The 19,417-nt window shown below is 38.1% G+C and overlaps 1 protein-coding gene across 9 annotated transcripts in view; it reads left to right on the forward strand.

The window, feature by feature from the left end:
* The window catches only part of ZBTB1 (zinc finger and BTB domain containing 1), a 29,845-nt gene extending 17,372 nt beyond the window's left edge, over window positions 1-12,473 (forward strand). For 5 of the 9 annotated variants that reach the window (XM_034937691.3, XM_034937690.3, XM_034937688.3 and 2 more), the window contains one exon: window positions 235-7,088. In XM_034937691.3, coding sequence (XP_034793582.1) covers window positions 253-2,394 — 2,142 coding nt within the window. In that variant the 5' untranslated portion in view covers window positions 235-252 and the 3' untranslated portion in view covers window positions 2,395-7,088. Of the gene's footprint in view, window positions 1-234; window positions 7,089-10,647 lie in introns of those variants that run through there. The other 4 variants (XM_055097695.2, XM_034937693.3, XM_003846101.5 and 1 more) reach the window with 1 other exon arrangement.
* The last annotated feature ends 6,944 nt before the right edge of the window (window positions 12,474-19,417 follow it).

The following is a 19,417-nucleotide window of genomic DNA, read 5'->3' on the forward strand; positions in this document are numbered from 1 at the left end:
TTTGCTTTTGATGCCTTTGTTCAATATGAAAAGCCTGAATAAATGGCTGGATGTCTTCATCTTCAAATTTAAAAAATGATTCAAGTATATATTATTGAGTTTTATTAGAATGGAAAGCTCTTAATTTCTTGATTGTAATAGCAAAGTCATGCAAGTCACAAATCATGATAAAAGTTAATTTTGTCAAGTGCTTTTCTATATCTTGTTTGACTTTAATATTTTTGTTTTACATAGGTCTCTAATTAACAGAAGATGGCAAAGCCCAGCCACAGCAGCTATGTCCTTCAGCAGCTAAACAACCAAAGAGAATGGGGTTTTCTCTGTGACTGCTGTATTGCAATTGATGACATTTACTTTCAAGCACACAAGGCAGTTCTAGCTGCCTGTAGCTCCTATTTTAGAATGTTTTTCATGAACCATCAGCATAGTACTGCACAACTGAATCTCAGCAACATGAAAATTAGTGCAGAATGTTTTGATCTCATTTTGCAGTTTATGTATTTAGGAAAAATTATGACAGCTCCCTCCAGTTTTGAGCAGTTTAAAGTGGCAATGAACTACCTACAGCTATACAATGTTCCTGACTGTTTAGAAGACATCCAGGATGCAGATTGTTCTAGTTCAAAATGTTCCTCTTCTGCTTCCAGCAAACAGAACAGCAAAATGATATTTGGGGTAAGAATGTATGAAGATACTGTGGCTCGAAATGGCAATGAAGCCAACAGGTGGTGTGCAGAACCAAGTTCAACGGTAAATACACCACATAATAGAGAGGCTGATGAAGAGTCTTTACAATTAGGTAATTTTCCTGAGCCACTATTTGATGTATGTAAAAAAAGTTCCGTGTCCAAATTATCTACTCCAAAAGAACGTGTGTCAAGACGCTTTGGGCGGAGTTTTACCTGTGATAGCTGTGGATTTGGCTTTAGCTGTGAAAAATTATTAGATGAGCATGTGCTAACCTGTACTAACAGACATTTATACCAAAACACAAGATCTTACCATAGAATAGTAGATATTAGAGATGGAAAAGACAGTAACATCAAAGCTGAATTTGGTGAAAAAGATTCTTCCAAAACATTTTCTGCACAGACGGACAAATACAGAGGAGACACAAGCCAGGCTGCTGATGATTCAGCTTCAACCACTGGAAGCAGAAAAAGTAGCACAGTGGAGTCTGAAATAGCCAGCGAAGAGAAAAGCAGAGCTGCTGAGAGGAAAAGGATTATTATTAAGATGGAGCCAGAAGATATTCCTACAGATGAACTGAAAGACTTTAACATTATTAAAGTTACTGATAAAGACTGTAATGAATCCACTGACAATGATGAATTAGAAGATGAACCTGAAGAGCCATTTTATAGATACTATGTTGAAGAAGATGTCAGCATAAAAAAAAGTGGTAGGAAAACTCTAAAACCTCGAATGTCAGTAAGTGCTGATGAAAGAGGTGGTTTAGAGAATATGAGGCCCCCTAACAACAGCAGTCCAGTACAAGAGGATGCTGAAAATGCATCTTGTGAGCTGTGTGGACTTACAATAACCGAGGAGGACCTGTCATCTCATTACTTAGCCAAACACATTGAAAATATCTGTGCATGTGGTAAATGTGGACAAATACTTGTAAAGGGTAGGCAGCTTCAGGAACATGCTCAACGATGTGGCGAGCCCCAAGATCTGACCATGAATGGGTTAGGAAATACTGAGGAGAAAATGGACTTGGAAGAGAATCCTGATGAGCAGTCCGAAATAAGAGATATGTTTGTTGAAATGCTGGATGATTTTAGGGACAATCATTACCAGATAAACAGTATCCAAAAAAAGCAGTTATTTAAACATTCTGCCTGCCCTTTTCGATGTCCTAATTGTGGCCAGCGTTTTGAAACTGAAAATCTAGTGGTTGAACATATGTCTAGCTGCTTAGATCAAGATATGTTTAAGAGTGCCATCATGGAAGAAAATGAAAGAGATCACAGACGAAAGCATTTTTGTAATCTGTGTGGAAAAGGATTTTATCAGCGGTGTCACTTAAGAGAACACTATACTGTTCATACTAAGGAAAAACAGTTTGTTTGTCAAACATGTGGAAAGCAGTTTTTAAGAGAGCGTCAGTTGCGACTGCACAATGATATGCACAAAGGCATGGCCAGGTATGTCTGTTCCATTTGTGATCAAGGAAACTTCAGAAAACATGACCATGTACGGCATATGATTTCTCATTTATCTGCTGGTGAGACTATATGCCAGGTCTGCTTTCAGATATTCCCAAATAATGAACAGTTGGAGCAGCACATGGATGTTCATCTGTATACATGTGGAATATGTGGAGCAAAATTTAATTTGAGGAAAGATATGAGATCACATTATAATGCCAAGCATTTGAAAAGAACCTAAGTGATTTTCTACTGTACTAATGTTTAGATGATAGCAGATAAAACACCAAAGCAAAGGATATGAGCTATTTAGGAATTGATTATATAAGATGATTTGTTAGAAACAAATTTCAAGGCCCTTTTAACTTTAATATTTTTGTTTAGGATTTTAAGTATTTACATTTAGGTATTAAATGTTTATCATTTTTGTTGTTTCTTAATAGAATTATTTGTTTTTAGTTTTTCTTAGCTATGATTAAAATTTTTAAATGTAGACTACAAGTGGTTGTTACCCATTCAATGACTATTAAACTTTAGTTTTTCATCAATAAGGTGATGACTTCACTATTTCTATGTGTTTTTTTTTTTAAGGTTATCCTGTGAAATTTTAAACCCAGAATCATTGGCCATTTCTGTTTAAATTTTAAAAATTCCTTAAGTAATTATTTGAAACTATCCCGTTTGCTTTTAGTGAGTTAACTACTCTTTATTCCCCCTTATTAATGAAATTCATATTCTTAAATTGACAAGCTTATTAGGCAAGTTAGGTGCACTGAATCTAACCTTTAAGGTTGACATGGGCTCAAACTTGGCCTAAAAAGATTGATGAACCTGAGGAAATTTTTATAAATGAATATTTCCTATAATTGATAAAATATTATCATTTAATTATCACATTTAAAACTTATATTAAGTGTAAATTCCAGTGGCTTTACCTCACTTGAAAAATTAGTGGGGATAAGCCATTTTGTTTTGTGATATTAAATTTAACTATGATAGTTAATTAAAAAGACATATCTTGTATTCATTAAAAATATTTTAATTTAAAATATTCTGATTTCTAAAGTGTGTTAGCTTATCAATTATTTTTGTTTATAAATAGACTTTAATAGCTCTCTAAGAATATGACCTCTAAAGGAAAAGATGATTTTTTACAATACATACTTCTGGAACTTTGAGATTTGAGAAAGCTTCCATGTATATTGATAAATCTAATAAAGAGATCAATTATAAACCTGGTTGTTCTATAAAAGTAGAGTGCACAAAAAAATGTCTTGTGTTTTATACTGTCTAAGATTTGGAGGAAATGTGGCAAATTGCAGTTTATCGCCATATTTTATTATCTTTTTTTCTGTAAAAGACTATAAAACTTGAGGATTATAAAAAATCACAGAGTATATCAATGGAAACAGTTTATCATTTTTTCAGTTAAAGTAGTACTATTGTTAGTTGTTGCTGACACAGGGTCTACATAATTACATGTGAATTAAAACATTGGCAAAACTGACCCACCAATAAACACATCTATTGAATAGAATGCCTTTTAATGTGAATTACTTGCAATGTAGTACCCTTTTCATAATGAAAGGGATTTTAATTAACTCCTAATTTTAAAAATATAAATCTGTGATTCTGAACACTAATAGCATTGCTCTTTTTGTTCACATCATATTTAAAATATGCAAATCATATTTTGTATACAATTTACATAAAAGAACAAGTTGCCAAAAGAACAAATTGCCAAAAGAACAAATTGCCAAAAGAACTGAGAGACATACTGGTGAGTACAGATTTAGTTGAAAGCATTAGAGCACCATGTGAGCTCAGAGATTTGTGGGGATATGTTGAAGTGTTAAGTAAGGATAGGAACAGCACAGGAACCAAGTGCAGAATTCAAATAATGGGAAGTAGGCAGGGGACGGGTAGAATACACACAAAAATTAAAAATTTAACAGCAAAAGCAGGAAAAGTGATTCATCTTACCCTTACTTAGATACAATAGTTTATCAAGTAATTAAATTTGAAATGCAACTTAAAATGAAATGTGGTATGTATATTACTGATAGGAACCAGATAAAAGTTCTCTAACCCAGAGACCATCAGAGAGTGGTATAAAGAGATCAGATAAACCAAGTTTCCAAACTACAGTATATAGTATCATAATGGACATAATTTATTTGAGATCACTTTTTTCGTGACTCATCAAAATTTTTCTTGCAGTGGCTTTCCCCATTGTTAAAGAATAGGGCTTTCTCTAAATACTATCACTTTTTGAAGAAACGATTATCTATTCCATTAGGAAGGGGGCTTAATTTAGTCTTTTGATATGTACTAACAGCTAACAATTAGCAAGCAAATATATAAACTTTACTCTCTAATTTTACATGACTTGAGATGTTTATAGTTTTAGAAAGCCATACCTCAACTTATTTTTTATTTTATTTATTTATTTATTTTTCTTTTTTGAGACGGAGTCTTACTCTGTTGCCCAGGCTGGAGTGCAGTGGTACAGTCTTGGCTCACTGCAACCTCCACCTCCCAGAATCAAGCAGTTCTCTGCCTCAGCCTCCTCAGTAGCTGGGATTACAGGCCCATGCCACCACGCCCGGCTAATTTTTGTATTTTTAGTGGAGACAGGGTTTCACTGTCTTGGCCAGGCTGGTGTTGAACTCCTGACCTCGTGATCCACCGGCTTCAGCCTCCCAAAGTGCTGGAATTACAGGCATGAGCCACCGTGCCCGGCCGCCTCAATTTTTTTTTCTGAGTTTCATGTTACACAGAACATACCTTTTTGTTTTGGAGCTAGCTACAGGGAAGCACAGGCTTCTCTAAAGTGGAATGTACAATTCTTATCAAGGCAAAAAGTTAAAGACTACTTGCTTTTTAAAATTAGGGAGAATGAAAAATATCCAGCACTTTTCTCCAGCCCAGTTCCCTAATATCTCCTTCCTCTCCTGGGGCAGAGCTGCAGAGCTGTCATTCCTTGCTGTTGCTTCTTGCCCTCCCTGGGTGTGAAGGTAATGAAACAAGTGTGTTGAAGCTGCCAGATCTTCTGCCTTTGTAACTTAGGTGTTCAGGTTCCAAATCTAAAAATGAAAGGAGAATCTACACAGATATATAGTGGAATCAAATTCTCTTTCTGTCTCATGAACACCATGAGACTCTTTTGCTTTGGCCCTTTTATTCTACACAGCAAGAAAACCCAGAGGAATGGTTAGCAAGCCTGCCATCAACTATAGTACAATACAACTTGCATGTTCTACGATTCCTTAGTAAACAGGACTAAGAATCCCAGAAATTAATAGAGCACAACCAAGGCAGCAGTAGATTAGGACTCAGAAATGCGTCTTCATCTCCCCCATGTTTTTAAGGTAAAAATATTCAGAGGCCAGGTGTGGTGGTTTGCATCTGTAGTTCCGGCTACTCAGGAGGCTGAGGCAAGAGGATCGCTTGAGTCCAGGAGTTCCAGACCAGCCTGGGCAACATAACAAGACCCTATCTCTAAAAAAAAATTTTGTTTAATTAGCAGGGCATGGTGGCATGCAGCTGTAGTCCCCAGCTACTCAGGAGGCTGAGGTGGGAGGATCAATAGAGCCTAGGAGTTCAAGGGAGCAGTGAGCTATGATCATGCCATTACACTCCATCCTGGGTGACAGAGTGAGACTCCATCTCTGAAAAAAATTAGAAATGACACACATGGGTTAAATGGTATATGGCAAACTAACAGTTTGAGTATGGACAAAAATTCAATTAGAAGAAAGGATCCCAGAGGGGCTAATAATTAAAAAAAAAAAAAAAGTTTGCTAGAGCAGTCAGGACACTAATTAAAAGGAAAAGTAGAGGCTGGGCACCAGCACCTTGGGAGGCCAAGCTGGGTGGATCACCTGAGGTCAAGAGTTCGAGACCAGCCTGGCCAACATGGCAAAACCCCACCTCTACTAAAAATACAAAAGTTAGGCCAGGCGCAGTGGCTCAAGCCTGTAATCCCAGCACTTTGGGAGGCTGAGGTGGGTGGATTGCAAGGTCAGGAGTTCAAGACCAGCCTGGCCAACATGGTGAAACCCCATCTCTACTAAAAATACAAAAAAATTAGCCAGGCATGTTGGCACAAGCCTGTAATCCCAGCTACTTAGGAGGCTGAGGCAGGAGAATTGCTTGAACCCAGGAGGTGGAGGTTGCAGTGAGCCAAGATCACACCACTGCACTCCAGCCTGAGTGACAGAGCGAGACTCCATCTCAAAAAAAAAAAATTAGCCAGGCGTGGTGGCGCGCACTTGTAATCCCAGCTACTTGGGAGGCCAAGGCAGGAGAATCTCTTGAACTTGGAAGGTGGAGGTTGCAGTGAACTGAGATCATGCCACTGCACTCCAGCCTGGGCAACAGAGCAAGACTCCATCTCAAAAAATAATAATAATAATAATACACACGAAAAATCATGTTTTACTGTAGCTAAAAAATATATGAACAGGATATAAAAATTGAATAAAAATCAAACATTTGAAAATTATAGGTGAGACGAGTAGGGATTAAAAATAATATGACTATAATTATAGAATGCCTATGGAACAATTTTATGAACTTGCCAAGGATATGCCTAAATAATTGAGATTTTTGTAAGTAATGATGAGAGAGGAAAAAGTAATTGAGATATTATCTTTTATATTCTAAAAAAAAGTAGGAAGAGAAGCTGGTGGTGGTTGACAACTTTTTCCCTGGTTAAACAATACTCATTCCTCTAAGTCAGTAGTTAAGGAACTTTGTATTTAATAAATTTCTGGAAAATCTTCCCCAAAACCAGTTTAGCCATTGTAATATTTAAATTAAACATAAAACTTGTGTCATTGTTGTTAACAAAAAGCCAAATCACTACCAAAAGAAAAAAATCTGAGTGTATGTGCACACATGGTTGAGAATAAAGAAATCTGGTATACCTAATTTTAACTGGGTTTTTATCATGAATTAAAAGTTAAAACATTTTTCTTTTCTTTTCTTTTTTTTTTTTTTGCCATTCATCTATTTTGATCAGTTCCTCAACTTTCCTTACTACTCCCATCTCCTTTGTAACATATACTTCTCAGTAATAAATGGCCAGTGCTCTCCAGACATCCTAGCATCAACAATTTCTAGGATTGCAGGGTACCAAAAAGCTCTGGGGGAACATACCCTTGTAGAATCCCTCCCACATCCTTAATAACCTGAGGTGCAGTAAACTGGGGATGATAGGATGAATGCCAGGAAACTAAAACAAGTAGGGTTATATTTGGTGTTAAGAACTTGAAATTGCATCCCATATTTGGAAACCCATGATCCATCCATCCTAGGGCTCTCACTTAATAACCCCAGCATCCATTTATTTAGCACTCTCTATACTCTGCAAAGTGCTCTACATACATAATTTTAATTAATCCCCACAGCCTTATGAGGTAAGTATCATACTAATTTTCCAGATGGGGGACTGAGGTTCAGAGAGATTATTTTTCCTAAATCACACAGAAACTATGTATCTTAGAACTGGAGTTTGAACCTAGGTTTCTGACTTCTACATTCCTGTACTCCACCTATCAAGAAGTACAAAGAAGGGCCTTTTCAGCCTAGAAACACATGTGATAAAGCTCCTATGAGATTGTGCTCCTTGTTCATCTGTCATCTGCTGTGCTGGTAAGGTGGCTAGTAATAGTGGGTACCCAATTAACATGCTGAATAATGTGAAAACATGTGAGTGGAAAACAAAACTTTATTTAAATGGTTGATTCAGAATGATGTTTTAGAAATAAATATTAAATGCTGTTATGTTTTGATTTTCCTTCATTTAAACTTAAAACAGTTAGTGGTACTGTCAGCCTTTTTGAGGGGCCCATAGTAGGTGGGCTCAATTAAAAATTAATTTGAATTCAACTTCCACATTTCTATGTCTGTGACCTCTTCCTCCTTTATTTCCCCTATTCCTGTCCTTTATGTTTTAATCTCTCCCGCCAATTTCCATTTCCTTTTAATGGTTATAAGACTGTTGAGTTGAAGGACTCAAATAATTTGAAAATAAATATTCCCAAGAAAAAGCAGGATAACAGAATAACCAGTTTCCTCTTTTTGCCTTAACAGATTATGTGGATAAGAAATTCATCATCTTAGCCAGGCACAGTAGCTCATACCCATAATCCCAGCACTTTGAGAGACTGAGTTGGGAGGATTGCTTGAGCCCAGGAGTTTGAGACTAGCCCTGGCAACACAGCGAAACCCCATCTCTACAAAAATTTAAAAATTAGCCGGGCACGGTGGTGCATGCCTGTAGTCCCAGTTACTTGGGAGGCTGTGGTCAGAGAATTGCTTGAGCCTGAGAGGTCGGGGCTGCAGTGAGCCGTGGTTGTGTCACTGCACTCCAGCCTGGGCAACAGAGCGAGACCCTGTCTCAAAAAATAAAAACAAATAAATTCATCATATCTTTGACTAATAAACAGAAGAACCCCCTTCCCCAGTTACCATAGGTGATTGATTTGATTAAGATTTATAGAGCAATCTAAGTTTGCCTAAAAACAAATGTTGGTTAGTCTAGCCACTTATAATTCAATTTCCCAAAATACCTATGGATTTTTAGGGTAAACTTATAGAGACAGTTTTACTCATAAAACAAATGAAAGATAATTTCAGGAAATGACACATAGCTGCATAACCACCCTAACCTAGCAGCAAACTTTAAAAAAGGTTATTTAATGGTTTAAGTGAAACAATCTCCCTCAATCTAATATTATTTTAACTTTATGCATCTATTACCTTATTTCTATACTACTATGTTAAACCTACTACTTTAATGATCTGGCTACCGTCTGCCAAATATCACTTTTCAAGTGAGAACAGAAGAATGAGATAGTGAAGATTCCGTGGACAATGTCTATATAATCATTTAAGTGTTAAATATAAACTAAATGACAATAGCAGCTTGTAAATTAATGCTAATTCTGGCTGGGAGCAGTGGCTCAGGTGGCTCATGCCTGTAATCCCAGCACTTTGAGAGGCCAAGGCAGGTGAATCAGCTGAGGTCAGGAGTTCGAGACCAGCCTGGCTAACATGATGAAACCTCTCTACTAAAAATACAAAAAATTAGCCGGGAGTGGTGGCACATGCCTGTAGTCTCAGCTACTCTGGAGGCTGAGGCGGGAGAACCGCTTGAACCTGGGAGATGGAGGTTGCACTGAGCTGATATGGTGCCACTGTACTCCAGCCTAGGAGACAGACTCCGTCTCAAAAAAAAAAAAAATGTTAATTTTGAACAAACTTAATATCACTTACATTTATATGCACACAATTGGTTGAATTTAGCATTAAGAAGTTTAAATCTTACTTAAGTTGTTCTCTTATTCAGGAGAACCAAATCACTGAAGTCAATTAGTAGTGTCAAAATTGCTCATTCTTTCCATCAAAATCTACCACAGATCACTAAGGGACAGAAAGCCATTATAATTTCTCATTATCCATCTCAATTGCTGACCAAAAAAGATAGTATGAAGATTACAATTAAATACTTGGCTCTGAACTTAACATATCAATGTACTAATCATTATTGTATTAAGTGAAAACACAGGAATGTCTAGGGCCAAGGGATGACCAAAATTTAAAAGATTATTTCATATCAGAGTCAGGGATATTAATAATTTTATGTGAGAAAATTTGCAGTTTGTTTTCTCCTATTTGAGGAAGGAACAGTTAATTATACGGCTTAAAAAGCCCCCACTTACTTAAAAAGTTAACATGTTTTTATTCTCCTTAAACTAACTGCTCATATCAAACACAATCAGGAGAGCTCATTTTTAGATGATAGAAACATTAATTCTAAGCATCCAGATTATGAACCATCTTTTTTTTCAAATCCTTATGTTTAAAAAATTTTAAAAAAATTAAGGATCTTATTATGAGGGAAAAGCACTGTTGCCAAAAATATAATTTTACTCAGAATCACTAGGGCAGATTAGGAGGCTTATAAGCCTAGGAATTTGCAGGAAAACCCCTCCTCTTCTTTTGTGCGTGTATGTGTGTGTGCGTGTATGCTTCATTTTCATTTGCAGAGTGGCTGAAGACAGTAAAAAGAATATGAACTTTAAAAAAATTGTTAGATTTATGTTTCAATCAGAGATTTGTCATTAACAAGTTAAAGTACATTGTAAAATCATTTTATTTGAAGGAAAACACTTCTTAACTGCTTCCTTCCTCCCTACTTTCCTCTATTTGTCTGACCCCTATCTTTTTTTATGTTATATATTTATATGTCCTACTGATAGATTAATAAGAACATCTTATATTTGAATGGTACGAGTTACATTCGGGAAGTAATTAAATTTAAATTCTAGGGGCTATGCTTGTGTTTCTATTCTCTGTTCTGTTAACAGTGTGTTGGCCTAGTGCCAAAGCCAAGAAATTCTGATCTAAGAATTATGTTGTATCTTGTAGAGCAGTCAACTTGTAATATTATTTTTCTTGAGTTTTGTCTTTTTCTGTGTGGCAGTGGTGAAATAGGGCCTTCTAAACCTGTGGAGAAGTGAGAGATCTGAATTTGGAGAGGACATGGGGAAGAATCAATCTTCAACAGATAATCTTTAAGTACAGACCCAGGAATATCAGATCTGAAGTGGCACCATCTTTTCTGTCTTCCTGACAAACTTCCATCAACCCAAAAAGTTCCAGTTGCAAAGATCCAAGAAAACTCAGTAAAGATCACTTTGGAATCACTTTGTTGTAACAAAATTGATTAATGGTGACTCTCTAATATTTGTGTAAATCTGCTGAAGAAAAGTAACTAGAAAATTCATACAACATCAGTGGTTACAGGTATACTAAAATAAAACTTTATATGCTAATTATCTTCAAGGGTCTTTCTAAAATAAAAGGGGTTGTTAGGCTACTGCAAATATAAAGAGACATAATCACAAATCTATTTATATAGATATAAATAATTCTAAACTTAAAATCACTAGAATTATAGCTTAAATATTATGAAATGTACTTAGTCAACTTAAAAACTTACACCAAAAATCTGTAGTTTAGAGTGTAAGAAGTAATGGGTACAGAGAAAAAAAATTTAAGACCAATATTTTAACAGGATAATTTGGTTATTACTCACTATAGTAAAACGCTTGCCCTTCTTCCTTTTCCACTGTATATGCCAGTCACAATCTTGATCATTTATATGAATGAAACTCCCTTTTAAACCTGTTAACTTGAAGGAGAACAGAAATGGTATTACTTCAATAGTGGTAGATTTCCACAAATCAGACACATTATTTTCTTCTGAACTTGGCAATATAACCTAATAAGGCAGAATAAGTTTCTGTTAAAATACTTATTCTCAATATTTATGTATAAACCATGCTTCTCAGCTTTCAAATTTCAAGATAAAATTTAAGTATTCAGTAAAATGATGGTTAACATGTTTTTAAAAATCTTTAATGGAGAAGTTAAATATTTGGTGAGATTTTAGTCTGGCTATAAATGCTTTGTTTGATATATATATGTGCACATATATATATTACTTAACCATATGAATTTTATTTCCTTATTCTGAATATACTTGTAGTTTTACTTCTTTCTGTTTATATACCCAATTCCTTATGATTATTTTGTTTCTTCTGCAATATCAAGATGTTATTTATTTTGAGAAATGCTTATTTTTATGACTATTTATTCCAGTGTTTTAACAAGAAGCACAGAGATTTATAGTATTCTTAATAGTATGTGCAGAAGTTACATCATTTAAAAAACCCTTGCTGTAAAGCAGGATAACTTGAATATTCATTCTTATAATTAGACTAAGTGAAAATCTGAGAAAGAGTTAATTGCAATGTGATAGTGGGTAGAAAGGAGAGAAAAACCCACTAAAGGGTTTAAATACATGTGAATTCAACTGCTTTAAGAGAAATAAAACAAATAAGCCTAGGGAAATATTAGAGTCTAAAAAACCCTAGAGTTAATCTCTTTTGGGAACATAAGGAAGTATACAGAACTGCAGACCTCTAAACATAAGTAGGAAAAAGAAAAATAAAAGAATATTACCAATAATTAAAGGTGCCAGATCAAAATAGTAATAAATCAACAAATAATTTTTGATTGACTGGTGGAATTAGATTTACTAAATAAAAATGGCTTAAATTTTGACTGTACTAACTATAAATGTAATGAATTATAATAATTATAAATGGTATAAATGCATTCTACAATGTGATTATTTTCTGTATTTTAGTATATAGTATAAAATGGAATTATTGGGTTAAAGTACTTTTATTACATTTTTTAATCCATTGTTTTTACCTAATAAAATTTCCTCCTCTATATTCCAAAGTTAAATTGTCTGTATATTACTTTTATTTATACCGTATTTTTTCCAATCTGGCCATTTAAAAAAATTATTAGTTTGAAAATTATTAACTCCTTCCATCCTCTAATACCACAATAATAAAGTATCTGATATAGCTAATTATGATGTTCTCAGGTAGCTTAAGATGTGCACAAAGAGAATTAGCTAAAATTCTTATTGCCAGATCCTGATTTCTTTCAATATAGAAGAATGATCTGTTACTCAGCCTGGAAAGTAGTGCCAAGATTATAGCTCACTGTAACCTCGGACTTCTGGGCTCAAGGGATCCTCCCACCTTAGCCACCCTAGTAGCTAGGACTATAGATTCCCACCACGATGCCTGCTAATTTTTAAAATTTTTTGTAGAGATGGGGTCTCCCTGTGTTGCCCAGGTTAGTCTTGAACTCCTGGGCTCAAGTGATCCTCCTGCCTGTGTCTCCCAAGTGCTGGGATTACAGGTATGAGCCACTGCATCTGGCCTGGATTTCCTTCTTAATACACAAAGAAATAATTATTTATAAATATCCATTGATAAAGTGTTTAGCTCTTTCAGAGGCTTAATTCATTTTTCAAGTAAACACAATTTACTGTCAGAGAAATAACTACTTTGCCAGTATAATTCATTTTTTTTTCAGTTTAAGAATTAAATAAGTATTAACAATAATTGCATATTGAATCTGATTCTCCAAGTATAGGACAGCCTCACTTCTTCCAGATTATTTCAATCTATCCCACAAGGGTCTATAAGGTTAGCACTAAAAGTTGAAGTAGGTATAATTTGTCTGCTATTGTCATAGATTAACTTCTCTTTTGGAAAAAGCCTTCCAGGTTCAGGTCTCTTACCCTTCCATACCAGGCATGGAAATGTCTTACCCCAGCCTACTGTGTATCTACAGCTTAAGTGTAACTTCAAGACTGAATTTTTTAAGACTCAAAGAAACAAATGGCAAGTTTTTTCCTGTAGTGATAGGTGAAGAAATATTTTAGGACACAGCACTTTGTAAGAATTATAAAATGGCAGTATTTATAGAGATCTTAAAGATAATCGTTAGTTGAATTTCAGTTTGCTCAAGGGCCCTCAAATTAGAGGCTGTTATTCCATCTTTTCTTCAGGCCAACATTATCTCCTTAAGATAATCTACAACCCTTGTGAAGGTTGTTCCTGGGTAGAGACTGAGAGGATTTTAGGAAAATTCACGAGTTGGGGTTTTTTTCCCTAGTAATTCTGCAAAAATGTATTATTGCTCAGTCTCCTTAGGGCAGGTCTAACACCCAGGCACATAGTTTTAGGCCGTATCTTATTCACCTTTGTATCTCTAGTACAAATATTTTCAGATATGAATTTGTTTCAACTTTTGGTCTCTGCAGTGTCATTTAGTACAGAAATATAAGAGGTAGGCAGTGTATCTTCCTACTATAAAGAAAAAAACTAAAATTTTTTTTTTTGTTAAATAATGTGTCTCAGGTCACTTTTAATAAATACTAAGCTAGTGATTTACTACTGCTTTCCAGGCACTCTTCTGGGTGCTAGGAATTAATTACAGAGGATTTGACATATGTTAAAGCTCTTGTTTTTTCCACCATTTAATCTGTGGAGCCTTAGTCTTTGGATTTTAAAAATACTTTGAAACACCCTAGTATTTATAATCTGCCAAAGAGAGAGTTCACTTGTTGAAAATCAGCAATAATTTCTATGTAAGACTAATAGACTTTGTTTCAACTGTTGATATGGTTTGGCTGTGTCCCCACCCAAATCTCACCTTGAATTGTAGCTCCCATAATTCCCATGTGTTGTGGTGAAAGATAATTGAATCATGGGGGCGGTTTCTCCCATACTATTCTCGTGGTAGTAAGAGCTGATGGTTTTATAAGGGGAAACCCCTTTTGCTTGGTTCTCATTCTCTCTTGCCTGCTGCCATGTAACTGGTGGTAGTGAGTAAGATCTGATTTTTTTTTTCAGCATCCAAAATCTTTTTATTAAGAGGGTAGGATCCAAGGTTAGTTTTTGTAGCCTCGGCTGGCCTGTCGGCCTCTGATGCACTCGAACTTCCAGCCCTTGGAGCAGACATAGGGTTTGGTGTGGCTGTGCGGGGTTCCCTGGCCTTGCTGAAATGCTGGTACACCTTTCGGCCCTTGCAAATACTGGAGAGCAGGACAGTACCGCAGCCCTCGGGGGAGTCCAGGGGCAAGATCTGATGGTTTTATAAGGGGAAACCCCTTTTGCTTGGTTCTCATTCTCTCTTGCCTGCCGCCATGTGCCTTTCGCCTTCTGCTGTGATTGTGAGGCCTCCCCAGCCATATGGAAGTGTGAGTCCACTAAACCTCTTTTTCCCTTATAGATTACCGAGTCTCGGGTGTCTTTATCAGCGGCGTGAAAATGGACTAATGTAGCTGTTAATAGTCAAGTTCTCAAAATCAATTGTAAAAGCACAGTAAGGAAACTTAGAAAAATTACTGATAATTCTACCTTCTAGATAACCAATTTTGATGCATTTTAAATCTATATTAGATTATCCTACATATAAGAAGATACAAGTTTCATATATTTTATTCACTTAATTATACCAAGAACATTTTTCCGTGTCATTAAAAATCTTGTAAACCATTTTTACGGCTGCATAAGAATTCATCATATGCATGTACTATAATTTAGGTAATCTCTTATTTTTGGATATTTAAACCATTTCCTTTCTATTATCATTAACATAAATAATACTACCTGCATTTTCTATTATTTCCTTAGAATAAATCCCACAATGCGTAATGCTAAATAAAAGGCATAATCATATTTAATGTAAAGAAAAAATATTGGCCAGGTGTGGTGGCTCACTACTGTAATCCCAGCACTTTGGGAGGCTGAGACTGGTGGAGAGCTTGAGCTAAGGAGTTCGAGACCAGACTGACCAACATGGCAAAACTCCATCTCTACAAAAATACAAAAATTAGCCGGGCTTGGTGGTGCATGCCTGTAGTCCTAACTACTCCGGAGGCTGAAGTGGGAAGATCCCTTGTGCAAGCTGTGAGCCTGCCACTGCATTCCAGCCTGGGTGACACAGAAAGTCCCTGTCTCTTAAAACAAACAAACAAATTTTTAAAAACCCAAAATACAAATACAGTGTCTTTTTTGGGAAAAGCTTAGGATGCCTCTTAAACTATGGAACATACAAAACACAAGTTAGAGCAGAAAAAAATATACATGGCTAATGAAAATGTGGGTATAATTGCTACTGTGGTTTCAGAAACCTGTGTTAAAGATGAATGTGGTGGTCAGATTGCAAGATGTGTTTGTAATATCTGGGCACAGAGGTAGCACAGTTACTGTGCAAAAGAAACTATTCCTCTGAAGCTCTAATTTTAGTGTTTCTATGTGAGAACTCTGGCCTGCTTGCTCTTTTGCAATCTTGGTTTGCTTGAGGTGTGTTGAGGGCTGACTGAATGCAAGAGATTTAAAGAATTTGTGTTTCTCACATTCTTTGTTTCAGTTGTAGCTGAGACTGTATCTCTAAGTCATATATCATCAGTTCTACAAAGAATATGCATTGCTTCCAGCCCACTAATTCCCTTTTCTAAAAAAAAAAGAAAAGAAAAGAAAGAAAGAAAAAGAAAGAAAGAAAGAGAAAGAAAAGAAAAGAGAGAAGAAAAACTCAGGCCTGTAATCCCAGCACGTTGGGAGGCCAAGATGGGCAGACAATTTGAAGTCAGGGGTTCGAGAACAGCCTGGCAAACATGGTGAAACCCTGTCTCTACCAAAAATACAAAAATTAGACGGACGTGCTGGGGCACATAAGTAACCCAGCTATCTGGCAGGCTGAGGCACGACAATCTCTTGGACCAAGGAGGCAGAGGTTGCAGTGAGCCACTGCACTCCAGCCTGGGCGACAGAACAAGACTCTGTCTCAAAAAAAAAACAAATACCCCCCACCCCCAAACTACACAAAAGACAAGAATTTCCAAGAATAAAATCAAGAGATCTGTACTCACAATTCATGACAGTTTCAATTAGAAAAGTCTGGGTTTTATCCTTGTTTTCCTAATATTTTCTTTTCTTTTTTTTTTTTTTTGAGACAGAGTCTTGCTCTGTTGCCCAGGCTGGAGTGCAGTGGCGTGATCTCAGCTCACTGCAACCTCTGCCTCCCGGATTCAAGCAATCCTCTGCCTCAGCCTCCCAAGTAGCTGGGATTACAGGCGCCCACCACCAGGCCCGGCTAATTTTTGTATTTTTAGTAGAGACAGAGTTTCACCATCTTGGCCAGGCTGGTCTTGAACTTCTGACCTCATGATCCACCCGCCTCGGCCTCCCAAAGTGCTGGGATTACAGGCATGAGCCACCGCGTCCAGCCTTTCTAATATTTTCTTTAAAACGTCCCCTTTTTCAAAATTTTTTCAAATTCATGGAAAAGAGGATAGGAATTATGGTTAAAATTAGTACTAACTGATTACATTAACCGATTAATAGCCAATTATGTTCTTAAAAACTGGAAATGATATACACCACTAGATAAAATAATCTTAAATGTTCATTGACTTTATAGAATTCTCTCAACATTACTTTTTGGTCACAGATAACTTCTGGGTTGACAAAAGCTTTTCTCCAGCGCCATTTCATACAGCTTTTACATGGCTGCACATCACTAGCCTGCTTTAAAGGACGGTGCTCCCAGCCCAAAGCCTCAGGAAAAAGACCATGGCTCAAAAAGCTCTGAGATGTATCTTATCCACCTGAAGAGCCTATTGCTTGCCTGTATCCCTCCCTTCTAGTGACACTAATCTTCTGTACAGAAATCCTAGTCCAGCAAGCATTGCTCTCATCTTCGCCCATACACAATCTATGTAAAGAATGGCTTTCCTACTCTTTGCTGGCGAACTTCAGCTCCCGGATTAGGCAAGCAACCTCCTCCAGGTAGCCCTCAGCAACGCACTTTTCCATCAGCCTGGGTGTGCCCCTCTGTGTTCCCATGGCGCTTTGCTTTCAGCGCTTCTCCCAAATTATGTTTACCTGTTTATTAGACTCTCCACCTCTGAAGACCAGGCCATTTCATTTGGCTTTTTACTGCCACGTAGTAGGTACCTGTTCAAGCTTGATGGAAGGACTTCCCCAGCCTCCCCACACATATTATGTAAAGTGATCGCTGTCTTTGCTTCCTCCTGGAGACCATTTATTTTATTTTTTTGAGACGGAGTCTCGTTCTGTCGCCCAGGCTGGAGTGCAGTGTCGCAATCTCGACTGACTGCAACCTCTGCCTCTCGAGTAGCTGGGACTACAGGCGCGCACCACCACGCCCGGCTAATTTTTGTATTTTTAGTAGAGACGGGGTTTCACCATGTTGGCCAGGCTGGCCTCGAACTTCTGACAGCAAGTGATCCACCTACCGCGGCCTTTCAAAGTGCTGAAACTACAGGCATGAGCCTCCACACCCGTCCAGGAGCCCATTTATATGGGAGCCTGCTTCTAAAGATTATTACCTGGTGCCAGGGTATTTTCCAGACCTGTCCTCACATTCCTGTTAAACAGGAGGAAGTGAATCGCGCTCGTTTTCATCTACCTTCTCGGAGGGTTTCTGCCTCCAATATTAACCTCAGCACAGCCAAAGAAAATCATTCCATTCCATTGAGCGGAGTCAGAAACATGACTAGGTCACGATCACAACCCCGTGTGTGCCAGGGTGACCGAGACTGGGTGACTTTATGGTGTTTCAACGTGTGGGTTTTGACTGATTATATTATGGGTTTTCCAGTCAAAAACTCAAAGCACTGGATAAAGCATTTGCGACCTAAAATAAGCAATGGAATGAACAGGAAGGCGAAACCAGAGTTTAAAGCGGCAGGACAAACAGGAAAAAGGAAGAGTGAGGCAGGAAGGGTTTAAATGCAGGCTCCTCGGAGGACAAGTCGTGGCCACACCCCTGTCTGCCGTCCCGCCAGCCGCCCTCACGCGGCGCGGGAAAACGGTCGGCCTCGCCCTGGGCTCAGGTTCTCTCCGCCCGCCAGGCAGTGGGGTTTTTTTTGTTTTTTTTTTTTGTTTTTTTTTTTAAAGTAGTCTTTTTTTTTTTTTTTTTTTTCTTTTTTATTGATCATTCTTGGGTGTTTCTCGCAGAGGGGGATTTGGCAGGGTCACAGGACAATAGTGGAGGGAAGGTCAGCAGATAAACAAGTGAACAAAGTTCTCTGGTTTTCCTAGGCAGAGGACCCTGCGGCCTTCCGCAGTGTTTGTGTCCCTGGGTACTTGAGATTAAGGAGTGGTGATGACTCTTAACGAACATGCTGCCTTCAAGCATCTGTTTAACAAAGCACATCTTGCACCGCCCTTAATCCATTCAACCCTGAGTGGATACAGCACATGTTTCAGAGAGCACAGGGTTGGGGGTAAGGTCACAGATCAACAGGATCCCAAGGCAGAAGAATTTTTCTTAGTACAGAACAAAATGAAAAGTCTCCCATGTCTACCTCTTTCTACACAGACACAGCAACCATCCGATTTCTCAATCTTTTCCCCACCTTTCCCCCCTTTCTATTCCACAAAACCGCCATTGTCTTCATGGCCCGTTCTCAATGAGCTGTTGAGTACACCTCCCAGATGGGGTGGTGGCCGGGCAGAGGAGCTCCTCACTTCCCAGTAGGGGCGGCCGGGCAGAAGCGCCCCTCACCTCCCGGACGGGGCGGCTGGCCGGGCGGAGGGCTGACCCCCCCCACCTCCCTCCCGGACGGGGCGGCTGGCCGGGCGGGGGGCTGACCCCCCACCTCCCTCCCGGACGGGGCGGCTGGCCGGGCGGGGGGCTGACCCCCCCACCTCCCTCCCGGACGGGGCGGCTGGCCGGGCGGGGGGCTGACCCCCCCACCTCCCTCCCGGACGGGGCGGCTGGCCAGGCAGAGGGGCTCCTCACTTCCCAGAAGGGGCGGCCGGGCAGAGGCGCCCCTCACCTCCCGG

This window comes from Pan paniscus, chromosome 15, assembly GCF_029289425.2.
Source record: "Pan paniscus chromosome 15, NHGRI_mPanPan1-v2.0_pri, whole genome shotgun sequence".
Taxonomy (NCBI): domain Eukaryota; kingdom Metazoa; phylum Chordata; class Mammalia; order Primates; family Hominidae; genus Pan; species Pan paniscus.